The following is a 16,212-nucleotide window of genomic DNA, read 5'->3' as shown; positions in this document are numbered from 1 at the left end:
GGGTCTTCACATTTATTTAGATGTTACTCTGACACTTTCCACCTAGTTAGTAACTATTGTTGCTGACCACCGCACCCCTTCATTATTCCCTGATAGTAGCCGTAGTATAGCTCTCCCTGCCACACTTCAAATATTGTTCAGGAGGAGTTTGAGGAACAAATTCCCAAGATCTTAGTCTGATTGAACATCTGTGGGGAAAAACTTAAAAATCAGTCCAATACATGAAGGCTCCACTTTGCACCCAACAGAACTTAAAGGATCTGCTGCTTCCGTCTTCTTGTGTGGGTTCAGAGCTGTTCCGGCAGCACTAGGGGGACCTACACTATATTAGGCAGGTGGTGTTAATGTTGTGGCTGATCAGTATAAGCCCACAAGCGCATAGCCTCTTATTAAAAACATAAAACATCAAATGCCTTTTAGCAGCTCCTCTCTCAGGGGGTCTGTAGAAGACATTCTGGAAAATGCAGGAAATTACTAAATGAAGTGAGCTGGGAAGGTTGAGTGAACACGTAACCACAAAATATATATATAACTCCTCAAAACCATTAAATCCTTTGATGGATTCCAGAAAAACTCAGGATGTTTCGTTTCACCTCGAATTTGCACCGCTCTCTGTAGAACACCTTCTCTAATTTGATTATCGTGGCGAAAGCTCCACTGATTGAGTTCTTGTAGCGTGTGATGTGCTATATGCAGAGAGTTTGTGTGTCCTACAGCTGTCTCTGTGCGGCAGGTATCGTGTGGTGGTGCCCTACCCACCCCAGAGCGAGGCGGAGATCGAGCTGCGGGAAGGAGACGTGGTGTTCGTCCATAAGAAGAGGGAGGACGGCTGGTACAAAGGCACCCTGCAGAGGACGGGACAGACCGGCCTGTTTCCCGGCAGCTTCGTCGAGAGTTTCTGAACCGCAGAAAGTGAACAAATGAACACACACTGTCCTGTTTCTGAGTCATACAACACACATAGACACAAGATACAGACGCATACATATACAAAAGTTGGGCTGATACTGGATTCCTAGATTTATACTTTTAAGTTAACCCTTGTGTCATCCTGCGGGTCAGAATTGACCCGTTTTAAAGTTTGAAAATGTGGGGAAAAATATATATATATATATATATATATATTTTTTTTTTTTTTTTTTTTTTTTTACATATTTTATTTATAATTTCTGTTTTCAGACAATTACAACACAATCAAAGAACACCCAACAGTTGCCAGTACAAAAGAAAAGAAAAAACAAAACAAAAATTAGATTAAAAAATAATCTTCATATGGAAATGTACGTAAACACACATATAAAACATGTAAAGGTAAATACAGAGTTGATCAGTCCAGGCCATGCTAAGGGGAAGTAGGGATCCGCTACGAAGCCGCGAGACCCGCGTGACTGCAGGAACTGGAGGGGCAAGGGAGAACACATAAATCCGGGCAGTGTAATCACGCATCAGGCACGATGTTTGCGACAAAAGAATCAGAACTGAGGCATAGGATTGTCTTTTCTAATACGTGCAATGAAAGGTCCCCAGATCTTAAAAAACATAGACTGGGCACCTGCCAGGGTATAACGAACTTCTTCGAGATATATACATGAAACCATATCGTTTAGCCATCTGTTAACACAAGGGGGAGAGGATGACTTCCACTCCCGCAGGATAAAAATATATATATTTTTACAGTGAAACTTCTGATGTCCACATTTTCAACATTTTTGGGAAATCTTTGAACTTTTTTTTGATGGATAAAAGAAATGTTAAAAATGTGTCTTAAGAACATTCACAAAAAAATCAACCACAATCCAACGAATTTCGCTGGATTGTGATTGATTTTTATGTGAATGTTCTTAAAGGAAATATTAGAGGTTTTACTGATATATATGTAATCAGTTTAGCTATTTTTAGGATTTTTTTGGAAGAATTTTACTCATTTTTTTGAAAATATATACAAGAATTTTCTTGCCAAATTTGGGGGAATTTAAAAAAAAAAACTTTTAAGGGAAACTTTTAAGGGATTATTGGAATTTTCTTCCTGAAGGTTTTGCAAATTTTCAGAAATTTGGGGAATTTTTTTGCTGAATTTGGGGATTTTTTTCAGACAATGAAACAATATGTTTTGGTGCCCGTAAATGAGGACAGCAGGAGGGTTAGTGATATGTGAACACTGACCTGCAAAAAAATAAATTAAAACTTGCCTTAAGAAACTCCTCACACTAAAAATTTAATTTGTGTGGATTTAAAGTGAAGAATTTAAATTTACCGTGTTGATCTCCAAGCATTTTTTAGTCATTTTCCCAGAGTAATCGGTTAAAAAACACTGGATTTTGAATTTAAAACATATTTTACACTGTCAAAAAACTAATAGGAACAGTCTTCAGCAATCCATATCAGTCCAACTAGCACACACACGCTGTACAGGAAAGCTCGTCCCTGCTTCGACCAGCCCAGCCACAAGAAGCAGGGCGGCTTTCCCTTCACTGGCCCAGCTGGGTCAGAGGGGCTCCATCAGGCTCGGTTTACAGACCCTCACGGGTGGTTGTTGACTACTGAAGGCACACGAGACTCAAAGAGCACAGAAGGACGAACCCTGCCTCCCAGTTCTCCTCCTCCTTGGCATCATCCACCAGCAAACACTAGCACAAGAAGCATTAGCTCTGCTTTTCCACTGAGACCTCAGAACTTGTAATCGGGTGCTTTCTCCGTTTGAGAAGTGAAAATTTCACGGCCAGGCAATGAGGGAAGTGTGCGAGCCGACACTCCAGGATCATTGTGAGCACATCTCCGTGTCCAATGTGTGACGAGCACATGTTTCTTTTCAGCCCAGTATGTGTTAACGATGCATGTAGCATTATTATGGTTTTTTTATATGTTGAAATAGATGTTTGTGTTGTCATGCTGTGATCATTCATCACAGGGAGTTTAATATAAAAGCAAATGGTGCAAATAGTCAAATATGAATTAGGTCCTTCATTTTTTTCTATTTATATCTCTTAGATAAATGTATACAACTTTTTTTTATTTTACTTTTATTAATCAAATTTGGTTTTCATAGACCCCACAGCTTGATTGAACTGAATTACCTGGCTTGTTGAATGTAAAAAAAGAGCAGTAAGTTACACCAAAAGTCTTTTAAAGGATTAATTTGTATTTATAAAGTTGTTTTTCAACTTCTGTATGAGATTAGAAACAAAAGAAATGCACTCTGTAATATTTGATACAACCTGCCAGTATGTCTACATATACAGTATTTTACACATGTATTTACTTGACAAAAGGGATTTCCACTGCTGCTTGTCACATCCATCTGGTTATGAACATGAATTTTCTTTAAGCAGGCACAAATATCTTCACTGGGGCAAAATGACTTAATCTTTATTCAGCCTTTTTTAGTCTGACAAACCAACAAAAACATAGTAACCGATGTGAACGCTCCTCGGAAATCCCCTACTTGAAATACGAAGAATTCTGTCACAAAGATTGCTAACAATAATTCCTCTTCCTAAGCCTTTTCTTCAGATGCACTCGACAGTTTTTGTCTGACTGCAGCAATATTGCGAAGCCAGACGTGTGCTGATTCGACGCTTGTGAAAGAGTGTACGATCGAGGCAAGGAAGCGCCTGCGAGTCAGAGCGCAGGGACACGGATTTTCCCATCACACGACTGCCAGCCTTTGACTTTTCCTCTGATCTTGTCGACCTTGAACAAGTGTTTTTGTACCGCTTTAGTGAGCGTGGAGTCAGTCTGCTTCTGTGAATCTTTACGTCCTGAATGTGGATCTGGGCTCGTCTAGTTTACATCCTGCCACAACCATCTACCTTTTTTCCCTGTTGGTGGAGACAGAAGCACAGCGACACTCAGACCGTGACTGTATGAGGACATGAGATAGCGAGAGGTCAGCAGTGAGAAGAACACAGTTACAGGGCATGAGTGACTTTCCTCACCTGATTTTTTTTTTTTTTTTTAAAAGGGCCAGAATGAAGCACAAACAAACCGCTTATTCATTTCCACACAAATTGGCTCTAACCTGATGGTAAACTAAGAGTCTCCTATTGGTGAAGCACTGTTGAGTCTTTTATGGTACATTGGGAAGACAATAAACACAAACAGACGGAAAAAGAATTCAATCCACATGGACTCAAGATGGCACAAAACAGCTTCTTTTGTTTGTTTGTCTGTTTTTGGCATTTTATCAGTAAATTCTTCCCAAACTCTAGAGGACAACAAAACACAGTTTGGAAACTTAAGTTACATCTTATTCCCAGTTGATCCAACTGCAGAATAAACACAAAGATATGAGTGAAACCCTCCAGCACGATCTCCACAGACTAGCAGTAAACAAGCACAAGACGGGAGCAACAGCACGGATCATAAATCGGACTCAAAAGTGGAGCTTTTTAATAACCTTTTTCCCCCCGTTTAGCTCTCATACTTTGATATATGATTACACACTATATTCTCAGCGTAGTAAAAAAAGAAAAGTATAATTTAAAATGCAAGCAAGAAAACATGATTTATTAACATGTTCACCCTGGACTCTGAAGTGAAGGTGACCTGTCAGGATGTTGTTATCATCCTCTGGCCAGTGGCAGTGCACTATGGGTAATCCTGGAGCAACAGATAAACCAAAAACACTCGATCACAGCTCACACAAACTCGAGTTAGACTGAAGTTTTTTCATTTTGTATCGCGGATATGAACAGTCAGTCTGACTCTGTACACATTAAACTGATCAGTTTTGTCTATTTGATCTCATTTTATACCAGACTATGATCTTTGTATGAGTTTAATGGGGTGTTTTGGTTCAGTCAAGTAAAAGTGCCACTTTATTTTCCTTGAAAATAACTAAAAGGGAAAGTAAAAGTCAAATTTTGGATATTAGTCATTGGAAACTTCGATCTAAACATCTTTGCACTGGCCTTCAAACCCTGTCAGTCAAACCCTAGTGCCTACAAATGTCAGCACACACACACAAATACACACTCCTGCTATTTATTCTAGGCTAGACCTCTTCAACTCTTTCTTTCTGTATGTATCAGTACGATGAGCCTGCTGGTTGTTTCTCAGTCAGATCAGGCTCGATGGCAAAAACCAGCAGATCCCAGAACAGCTCTGCACGAACCCCGAGCAGGGCTTTTTTTTTCTTCTTTATCTGTTTGTACGCCCGCTCAACTGAGGACTCTAATTTCTATTGAGTGAAACTTAAGCACAAGTCCTCGTTTGTGTTCACCAGATCAGCACATCTCCGTGGAGACGACGCTGTGAGGAGAAAGAGTATACAACAGTCAGGAATAAAACCACTGCTGCACGGTGGTCACTTTACATAAAATAACTTGAACCGCCGGTTTCTCCAATGTTTTCATGTGTTTAGATTACGTGATGTGAGCTTGTCGTTTGCCTCAGCTTCCTGGTTGTAAATACCACTCATTCAGACGGCTTGAAAAATGTGAACGAGCTGCCAACAGCGGCGGTTATTCCCACTGGACTCGAACACAACATAAAACACACCATTGCACACCAGTATGGTTATCAATTGGCCTCATCAAATTACTCCCCAACCTTTCCCCCCCCCCCCCCCCCATCCTTCCAGGAAGCCTGAGCTCTCACCCTGCCATCTTGAACTAGATGTCGGTCATATTTGTTCCTATGGATACTTGGGTGTTTGTGTGTGTGTGTGTGAGAGGGCGGGAGGAGGCCTCTGTATGTAGCTCTTTACACAAAAAAAAGAAACTTTATGAAAAGGCTTGGTGCAGCATGGACGCTCATGCCTCATCAGGACTGAGTCGAGATGAAAAACGATGGTACAGTGAGAGAAACAGAGAAAAAAAAAGTATATATATAATTCTATATTGTGCAGAATATTTATAGGCCTTTTGTGCCATTTGAAGTCATGCTCTGTGCTGGCCACGCCCAGCGCTCTCTACCATGTGATCATTATACATCGTCTTGTACTGATGACCCGTGGTTGATTTGATTGTTTTTTCATGTCAAGTGCATTTTTCGCAATAAATGCCTTTGTTTTAAAACCGATTTTCAGCATCTTCTTGCGCCTGCTTGCAGCTTTCTAATGGATGTTAAATGATAGGAAACCACTCACATGTATGTGCCGTGATACATAGCAAATGCATTACCTGTACAGCCCAGTAGGATTCCACAGCTGCCCCACGGAGGATTCATCCAGAGAATCATATTATATCTTGCACTCATTATAATCATCCTCACCCACAACCTGCTCGTTAGGAGCTTATGAAGCCTTAACCCTCATGTCTTGCAGGTCTAAACTGACCCGTTTTAAAGTTTGAAAATGTGGAAAAAATAAATATTTTCACAGTGAAACTTCTGATGTCCACATTTTCGACATTTTTGGGAAATCTTTGAACATTTTTTGGTGGAAAAAAAGAAATGTTGAAAATGTTTCTTAAGAACATTCACAAAAAAAATAATTTTTTTGTGAATGTTCTTAAAGAAAATATTAGACGTTTTTCTGATATATATGTAATCACTAGATATTTTTAGGATTTTTTGAGGAAGATTTTTACTAATTTTTTTGAAAATATTTACAAGAATTTTCTTGCCAAATTTGGTTTTTTTTTTTTTAAATACAACTTTTAAGGAATTATTGGAATTTTCTTCCTGAAGGTTTTGCAAATTTTCAGAAATTTGGGGAATTTTTTTGCTGAATTTTGGGATTTTTTTCAGACAAGGAAACAATATTTTTTGGTGCCCGTAAATGAAGACAACAGGAGGGTTAAGAACAACAATGCAGGTACAGTTATCTGACAGAGCATTCCTGTCTTTATCTTCACAGACGTGTTGGCGATTGAGGGGTGTTTGGAAATTAAGCTGACATTCTGCCCCTCTTTTCATCCCTCCCTCCATCTTCTCCTCTTTACCTCATTTCTCTCCTCTCCATCTTCCTCCTTTCTTATCGGCTTCCTTCTCTCTCCGGCCAACACTGGAGGTGTGTAATTGGTAATTTCAGAGCATCGCCGGCACTCCCCTTAAATGACAACCTCATCTCTCCAGGAGTCGAGCCTGTCTCCAATGATCACCCCCATTTGCATTTAGAGTGACGAGGGAAAGGTTTCGAGCGCTGTGTGTGTGTGTGGTGTGTGTGTGTGTGTGTGGTGTGTGTGTGTGTGTGTGAGTGTGTGTGTGTGAGTGTGACCATGTCCAGGTGTATGACAGCAATCTTGGATGTAAGCCCACTCAGGAAAACTTGACTCTAACACTCAGACTGCTATATTTAAGGTGAGCAGGGTGCAGGCAGCAAATTTAGATTTTTCTGATTTCTGCAGTGCACAAACAGTCCTCCACCCCTCCGCCTTGAAAAGTGGGTGAAATCGCTTCCCGTCCAGGAGCTCAGCCACCCAGAGAGCAGCTAAAGGTGTCTGTAAACACACACACACACACACACACACACACACACACACACACACACACACGTTCCTCACAATTTGCCTTGGTGAAATGGTTCTCCTCTGGGTGTCCTCTTCCCAGCCTATTATACCAGCGAGGTGCTGCAGGCCCCTGCAGGGAATCGATCAGCATTCTTCTGCTTTACGCCAGACCTGTCTGTCCACCTGTCTGTCTGTCTCTGGAGTCACATGAAGGGCAACGGAGCCGGAGGGTGAGACACTGCAGGGAACAAGGCCTCCACCGGGCAGCACAGGGCAGCCCCCTTGTGTGTGTGTCGGTCCTAATATAGCAAATGCCGGGCAGGAAAGATGTTAAGCTCCTGCTGGATTCTAAACCTTCCCCTTAAAGCAAAGAGGAAAGCTTGTGATCATCCTCTATCCGCTTACCTCCTGACAAAAGGAGGGAAAAAATGGAAACATCTCAACATGAGACGTTTCTTTTTAACATGAGTCACAGAGCTCAGGAGGAATTAAGCTCATAAGTCTGTCAGTTTTTGAAGCAACTTGCATGTGTTGTTAAGAATTTAACTTTTTCTCTAATGAGTCGATGCATTGTTGGAAACAAAAGGCTCAAATGTGAGAGCAGGTTATTTATAAAGGCCATATGAGTCAACATTTGCTAAACGGGATCCATGTCACTTCAGACAGAACTCCAGATGTTGCTGCACTGTCTCAGATTCAGTTCACTTTTCAGAAATGTGTTCATTGAAGCCAGAAACGAAGTTCCATAAAACATGTTGGCTAAATTTTGAGAATTCACACCTAGAAAATTCTCTATTAACCCTCCTGTTGTCTTCATTTATGGGAACCAAAATATATTGTTTCCTTGTCTGAAAAAAATCCAAAAATTCTACAAAAAAATTTCCCCAAATCTCTGAAAATTTGCAAAATCTTCAAGAAGAAAATTCCAATAAGTATTTAAAAGTTTCCCTTAGAAGTTTTATTTTAAAAAAATAAATAAAAAATCCCACAAATTTGGCAAGAAAATTCTTGTAAATATTTTCAAAAAATTAGTAAAAATCTTCTAAAGAAATCCTAAAAATATCTAAAGTGATTACATATATATCAGTAAAACTTTTATTTTCTTTAAGAACATTCAGAAAAATATCAACCAAAATCCAGCAAATTTCACTGGATTTTGGTTGATTTTTTTCTGAATGTTCTTTAAAAATAAATTTTTTTTTACATTTCTTTTTTGTCCACCAAAAAATGTTCAAAAATGTCCCAAAAATGTTGAAAATGTGGAAATTTTCACTGTGAAAATATGTTTTTTTTTTCTCCACATTTTCAGACTTTAAAACGGGTCAATTTGACCCGCAGGACAACACGAGGGTGAAAGAAAAAATGTCAAAGCTGGGAAGCTATGGTTAGTGTTCAATATCTCCAGAAGTAAAACACCCAGAGCCATGAAATTTGGTCAGGACACAGAAAAAATACTTTAAAGCATATTCAAATGATCGAATGACTCCAGCAGAGGCCAAACTATTCATTTTAGTTTCTTGAAAATGGAAAAAGGTGCAAAAAATATAGTGATAACTATAAATGATAATGATGTTGATAACGTAAATGTACATAGAATTGTATGATTGATAATATGATAATATGAACAAAATCTGAGATCGTGAGGCAACAGCTGTATATGAAGTACACAGAACCCAAAATATGTTTGGCTCTTTATCCTCTGAACCCCAAGCAGTATCTGTGCATCTTTTGCTCCTGTCACATTTTTACTCACCGAGGACTCATTTTTCACGGCAATATAAAGTCTTTCACCTCTATAGAAACAGCACCACCATGACTAGAAGAACTCAAAACGTCTTCTGTGCAATACAACAGAGTTATGGTACCTTAACTCTTCTTTTTTTCTTTATATATATATATATATATATATATATATATATATATATATATATATATATATATATATATATATATATATATAGAAAAGTAGGGAGAAGACCTGCAGCAAAGGAACGTGAGCAGGAATCAAACCCAGGCCGCAGCATCAGGGATGATAGCCCCTGTTTATTGGTTGCCCACTCAACCAGCAGAGCTATCTGGGCACCCAAGTATCATAACTCTTAACCCTTGTGTCGTCCTGCGGGTCAAAATTGACCTGTTTTAAAGTTTGAAAATGTGGAGAGAAAAAAATATTTTCAGTGAAACTTCTCATGGCCACATTTTCAACATTTTTTGGGAAATCTTTGAACATTTTTTGGTGGAAAAAAGAAATGTTGAAAATAATTCTTAAGAACATTCACAAAAAAATCTACCGAAATCCAGCGAAATTCACTGGATTTTGGTTGATTTTTTTGTGAATGTTCTTAAAGAAAATATTAGAAGTTTGACTAATATATATGTAATCACTTTAGATATTTTTAGGATATTTTTGGAAGATTTTTACTCATTTTTGAAAATATTTACAAGAATTTTCTTGCCACATTTGGGGGATTGTTTTTAAAATAAAACTTTTAAGGGATTATTCGAATTTTCTTTCTGAAGGTTTTGCAAATTTCAGAGATTTGGGGATTTTTTCTGCTGGGTTTTTTTTTAGACAAGGAAACAATATTTTTTGGTGCCTGTAAATGAGGACAACAAGAGGGTTGAGAAAAAAATTTAGTAGAATGTCTTTGATTATTTACATTTTAAAAAGCTGGAATCAATATGTACGATACATCCATCCATTATCTATACACCGCTTACTCCTCGTTTGGGTCGCTGGGGGGGCTGGAATCTATCCCAGCTGACTTAGGGCGAAGGATGCGGACACCTTGGACAGATCACCAGCCTATCACAGGGCTACACAAAGAGACAGTCTGCTGTGCATTAACACAGCTACAATTCTGTAAAAAAAAAAGTGTCGTGACTGTTGGTTAGATCTGAGTCACTAATAGTTTCTCAGTTGTGCTGAGGAGTACAAAGTTTTTTGTCTTTCACAGATTTTAGTTATTATAAACAGCATATTTTTGCATTTTTAAAAATATGAATCACGTGGAATACTGTGATTTTGATGAAATATTACAACTTCAAACTTTTGGAAAGCTGAAAATCAGAGTTTGTGGCTCTCAAAAATAGTGTCATTTTAGCATTTTCTTTCTTTTTTTTTTAAAAGAAAAACATGTCTTTCAAATTCACCAGAAGGTTTTGGGATTCAGAGGATTAAAACCGTTCCTATCGTACAATCATCAAACTCGGTCCGTGTATATTTTGGCAATTGTATTTTCCGTTCTGAAACGGGTATTGAAAAACAAAAAACGAGTGGTTATTTGATTTTCGTTTTAAAATAAAAAAAAATGAAATACAAGGTGTTTTTCCTTTTCATGATCAAAAAGGATATACGAATTTTAAAAATGCTTGGATTTTCATTTTATATTTAGAATAACAAAAAAGTAAAATCAGACAGAAACGAAAAAAGGTCCGTTTTTAAATTTTCTGAGACCGGAAGTGGTCATCAGCAAGTGTGGAGCCAAACAGAGTGGTGCATAGACTGTATATAATTTTTTTTTCGTTAGTTTTCATGGTCAAAATGAGAGATAAGGTGGCCGATCTTAAAATAAATCAATACTGATTTTTTTTTTTTTTTTTTTTATAGAGCGTTAAAGTTTTGCGAAGCTAGGGGGCGGGACTACTTGATTGACAGTCCGGTCTGGAATGATTGACAGGTCCTATGGAGGAGGCAGCAGAGACTCTGCTCTCCTCGTTTGGATTAATTCTGATATAATAACTGTTGGTTTATTTATCGGTGGAGCAGCAGAACATTTTCCACAGACAGTTTTCCTGCCCGTTGGCTTGTTTTAACCAGTTTTCTACCTTCGGCTGATTCTACCAGCAGACACTGAAAGGACTCTGATAGTTCGGTAAGTAAATGTTTATTTTCGTATCGGTGCCGCTTTTAATGCACTTTATATGCAGCTTTAGCGTCAGATGTAATGTGTGCCATGCACTCCAGATGTTGGTGGAGTTTATTTCTGTGTTTGTTGACCAGAGAAGTATGGAGCCCCGGAAGGGATATGGAGGGTAAAAAAACAGGAAGAATCCCGAGAAACTCGGGATCTCGCAAGTTTCACTTCGGTAAAGTTGGAAAATATTCACAGATTCGGACTTCCGGCATAAATAACTCATGAGATATACGTTGTCAAAACATAAACGATGCCTCTTTCAAATCGTCGTAAGGTAGACAATGTGCTCCAAGGCCAGTTTTATCAAAAGTAGCTGTTTTTCAAGCTGCAGAAATTCCATTGGTGTATATGCGGAGCTGGCTGTGCAACGAGTGAACAGGGACCGTCTGCAAATTGTAAAACCGCTGCAACAAGGAAGAGAGACACTACACAAATATTGAATAACTGCACTCTTATGCATTGCAGTGTCACCAAAATCCCTGGAGCCATCAATTGGTTCCTGTTGATCATACTACAACTCCTGGTTTGATATTAAACACAAAATCAGAATTTTAAGGAATTTTCATTATTTTATCGTTATTTTATTAGTAATAAAATTCAATAACTTCACTCTTATGTACTGTAGTGTCACCAAAATCATGGGAGCCATCAGTTGTCTCCTGCTGGTCATACTACAAGTCTTGGTTTGATACAAAATAAAAAAAAAACTGAATTTTAAGGAATCTTTATAGTAAATAAAATTCAATCACTTCACTCTTATACACTGCAGAAAAAATAAACTCCATCCACCCATCAAAGGGGTCCTACTGATCATACCTTCAGGTTTTTTCTTCCAAGTATTGTCTGTACAGTCCTTAACTTGGAAAATATTATTAGCGGTTTAACATGATGGTTTAAATGAATCAATTAACGCTGCAGCCTTATAAGAGGGCATCTTATTGTCTTTCTTCCCAATGGTCAGTACATGAGGAGACAGTCTAAACAGTTTAGTTTGGTATATTGGTGTTATCTGGTACTCTCTTTGGTGAGGATTCCAAGTTCCATTACAATTCAATATCATGTATTTGGACAAACAAGTGCACTGTGGATCTAAAAATATAGTACCACAGACATCAATGTCACCCATACAACATCATAGTATAGCATGTCATCCAAAAAACGTCATAGTATAGCATGTCACTCTAAAAACGTCATAGTATAGCATGTCGCTCTAAAAACGTCATAGTATAGCATGTCGCTCTAAAAACGTCATAGTATAGCATGTCGCTCTAAAAACGTCATAGTATAGCGTGTCACTCTAAAAATGTCCTAGTATAACCTTTGGTTCAACAAGCGTCATAGTTTAGCATGTCGCTCTAAAGACGTCATAGTATAAGCTCTAAAAACGTCACTCCAGTTCACTCCAGTTCCAAGTCTCTGAGTCCAGGTTGCTCCACTTCCCAGTCTCTTATTCCAGGTCGCTCCATTTCTCAGTCTCTGAGTCCAGGTCTCTGTGTCCAGGTCTCTGCTGTTCCCAGTCTCTGAGTCCAGATCACTCCAGTTTCCAGTCTCTGAGTCCAGGTCTCTGAGTCCCAGTCGCTCCTGTTCCCAGTCTCTGAGTCCAGGTCGCTCCAGTTATACTGTGGCATTTTTTTTGCGCCAAAATTCATGATGATTTTTTTTTCAAAGAGAACCTTTCTGGAGTGTTTTTCACTACCTACTTTACATTATTTCATCATATGGCATGTTTTTACAACATGTTGAGAAATCGCATTTTTTTTCGACATAGTATACTATGGCGTTTTTTTGCGCCAAAATTCATGATGATTTTTTTTTTCAAAGAAAACCTTACCATAGTGTTTTTCACGGCCTCCTGTACATTATTTCATCATATGGCACGTTTTTACAACATGTTGAAAAATCACATTTTTTTTTCGACATAGTATACTATGGCGTTTTTTTGCGCCAAAATTCATGATGATTTTTTTTTCAAAGAAAACCTTTCTGGAGTGTTTTTCACGGCCTCCTTTACATTATTTCATCATATGGCACGTTTTTACAACATGTTGAAAAATCGCATTTTTTTTCGACATAGTATACTATGGCGTTTTTTTGCGCCAAAATTCATGATGATTTTTTTTTCAAAGAAAACCTTTCTGGAGTGTTTTTCACGGCCTCCTTTACATTATTTCATCATATGGCACGTTTTTACAACATGTTGAAAAATCGCATTTTTTTTCGACATAGTATACTATGGCGTTTTTTTGCGCCAAAATTCATGATGATTTTTTTTTCAAAGAAAACCTTTCATGAGTGTTTTTCACGGCCTCCTTTACATTATTTCATCATATGGCACGTTTTTACAACATGTTGAAAAATCGCATTTTTTTTTCGACATAGTATAGCTATGGCGTTTTTTTTGCGCCAAAATTCATGATGATTTTTTTTTCAAAGAAAACCTTTCTGGAGTGTTTTTCACGGCCTCCTTTACATTATTTCATCATATGGCACGTTTTTACAACATGTTGAAAAATCGCATTTTTTTTTCGACATAGTATACTATGGCGTTTTTTTGCGCCAAAATTCATGATGATTTTTTTTTCAAAGAAAACCTTTCTGGAGTGTTTTTCACGGCCTCCTTTACATTATTTCATCATATGGCACGTTTTTACAACATGTTGAAAAATCGCATGTTTTTTTCGACATAGTATACTATGGCGTTTTTTTTGCGCCAAAATTCATGATGATTTTTTTTTCAAAGAAAACCTTTCTGGAGTGTTTTTCACGGCCTCCTTTACATTATTTCATCATATGGCACGTTTTTACAACATGTTGAAAAATCGCATTTTTTTTCGACATAGTATACTATGGCGTTTTTTTGCGCCAAAATTCATGATGATTTTTTTTTTCAAAGAAAACCTTTCTGGAGTGTTTTTCACGGCCTCCTTTACATTATTTCATCATATGGCACGTTTTTACAACATGTTGAAAAATCGCATGTTTTTTTTCGACATAGTATACTATGGCGTTTTTTTGCGCCAAAATTCATGATGATTTTTTTTCAAAGAAAACCTTTCTGGAGTGTTTTTCACGGCCTCTTTACATTATTTCATCATATGGCACGTTTTTACAACATGTTGAAAAATCGCATGTTTTTTTCGACATAGTATACTATGGCGTTTTTTTTGCGCCAAAATTCATGATGATTTTTTTTTCAAAGAAAACCTTTCTGGAGTGTTTTTCACGGCCTCCTTTACATTATTTCATCATATGGCACGTTTTTACAACATGTTGAAAAATCGCATTTTTTTTCGACATAGTATACTATGGCGTTTTTTTGCGCCAAAATTCATGATGATTTTTTTTTCAAAGAAAACCTTTCTGGAGTGTTTTTCACGGCCTCCTTTACATTATTTCATCATATGGCACGTTTTTACAACATGTTGAAAAATCGCATTTTTTTTTCGACATAGTATACTATGGCGTTTTTTTTGCGCCAAAATTCATGATGATTTTTTTTTCAAAGAAAACCTTTCTGGAGTGTTTTTCACGGCCTCCTTTACATTATTTCATCATATGGCACGTTTTTACAACATGTTGAAAAATCGCATTTTTTTTCGACATAGTATACTATGGCGTTTTTTTGCGCCAAAATTCATGATGATTTTTTTTTCAAAGAAAACCTTACCATAGTGTTTTTCACGGCCTCCTTTACATTATTTCATCATATGGCACGTTTTTACAACATGTTGAAAAATCGCATGTTTTTTTCGACATAGTATACTATGGCGTTTTTTTGCGCCAAAATTCATGATGATTTTTTTTTCCAAAGAAAACCTTTCTGGAGTGTTTTTCACGGCCTCCTTTACATTATTTCATCATATGGCACGTTTTTACAACATGTTGAAAAATCGCATGTTTTTTTCGACATAGTATACTATGGCGTTTTTTTTGCGCCAAAATTCATGATGATTTTTTTTTCAAAGAAAACCTTTCTGGAGTGTTTTTCACGGCCTCCTTTACATTATTTCATCATATGGCACGTTTTTACAACATGTTGAAAAATCGCATGTTTTTTTCGACATAGTATACTATGGCGTTTTTTTGCGCCAAAATTCATGATGATTTTTTTTTCAAAGAAAACCTTTCTGGAGTGTTTTTCACGGCCTCCTTTACATTATTTCATCATATGGCACGTTTTTACAACATGTTGAAAAATCGCATGTTTTTTTCGACATAGTATACTATGGCGTTTTTTTTGCGCCAAAATTCATGATGATTTTTTTTTCAAAGAAAACCTTTCTGGAGTGTTTTTCACGGCCTCCTTTACATTATTTCATCATATGGCACGTTTTTACAACATGTTGAAAAATCGCATTTTTTTTCGACATAGTATACTATGGCGTTTTTTTGCGCCAAAATTCATGATGATTTTTTTTTTCAAAGAAAACCTTTCTGGAGTGTTTTTCACGGCCTCCTTTACATTATTTCATCATATGGCACGTTTTTACAACATGTTGAAAAATCGCATTTTTTTTTCGACATAGTATACTATGGCGTTTTTTTTGCGCCAAAATTCATGATGATTTTTTTTTCAAAGAAAACCTTACCATAGTGTTTTTCACGGCCTCCTTTACATTATTTCATCATATGGCACGTTTTTACAACATGTTGAAAAATCGCATTTTTTTTTCGACATAGTATACTATGGCGTTTTTTTTGCGCCAAAATTCATGATGATTTTTTTTTCAAAGAAAACCTTTCTGGAGTGTTTTTCACGGCCTCCTTTACATTATTTCATCATATGGCACGTTTTTACAACATGTTGAAAAATCGCATTTTTTTTTCGACATAGTATACTATGGCGTTTTTTTTGCGCCAAAATTCATGATGATTTTTTTTTCAAAGAAAACCTTTCTGGAGTG

General features: G+C 37.3%; 1 protein-coding gene across 4 annotated transcripts in view; it reads left to right on the top strand.

Annotated features, from left to right (window-relative positions):
* LOC111580589 (E3 ubiquitin-protein ligase SH3RF3) overlaps positions 1 to 6,021 on the top strand; it is a 112,595-nt gene extending 106,574 nt beyond the window's left edge. For 3 of the 4 annotated variants that reach the window (XM_035956414.2, XM_035956413.2, XM_023288403.3), the window contains one exon: positions 734 to 6,021. In XM_035956414.2, coding sequence (XP_035812307.2) covers positions 734 to 902 — 169 coding nt within the window. In that variant the 3' untranslated portion in view covers positions 903 to 6,021. The remainder of the gene's footprint in view (positions 1 to 733) is intronic. The other variant, XM_035956415.2, reaches the window with a different exon arrangement.
* The last annotated feature ends 10,191 nt before the right edge of the window (positions 6,022 to 16,212 follow it).

This window comes from Amphiprion ocellaris, chromosome 11 (genome assembly GCF_022539595.1).
Source record: "Amphiprion ocellaris isolate individual 3 ecotype Okinawa chromosome 11, ASM2253959v1, whole genome shotgun sequence".
Taxonomy (NCBI): domain Eukaryota; kingdom Metazoa; phylum Chordata; class Actinopteri; family Pomacentridae; genus Amphiprion; species Amphiprion ocellaris.
Note: the sequence above shows the minus strand (reverse complement) of the source record. Positions and strands in the feature narration are given on the sequence as shown.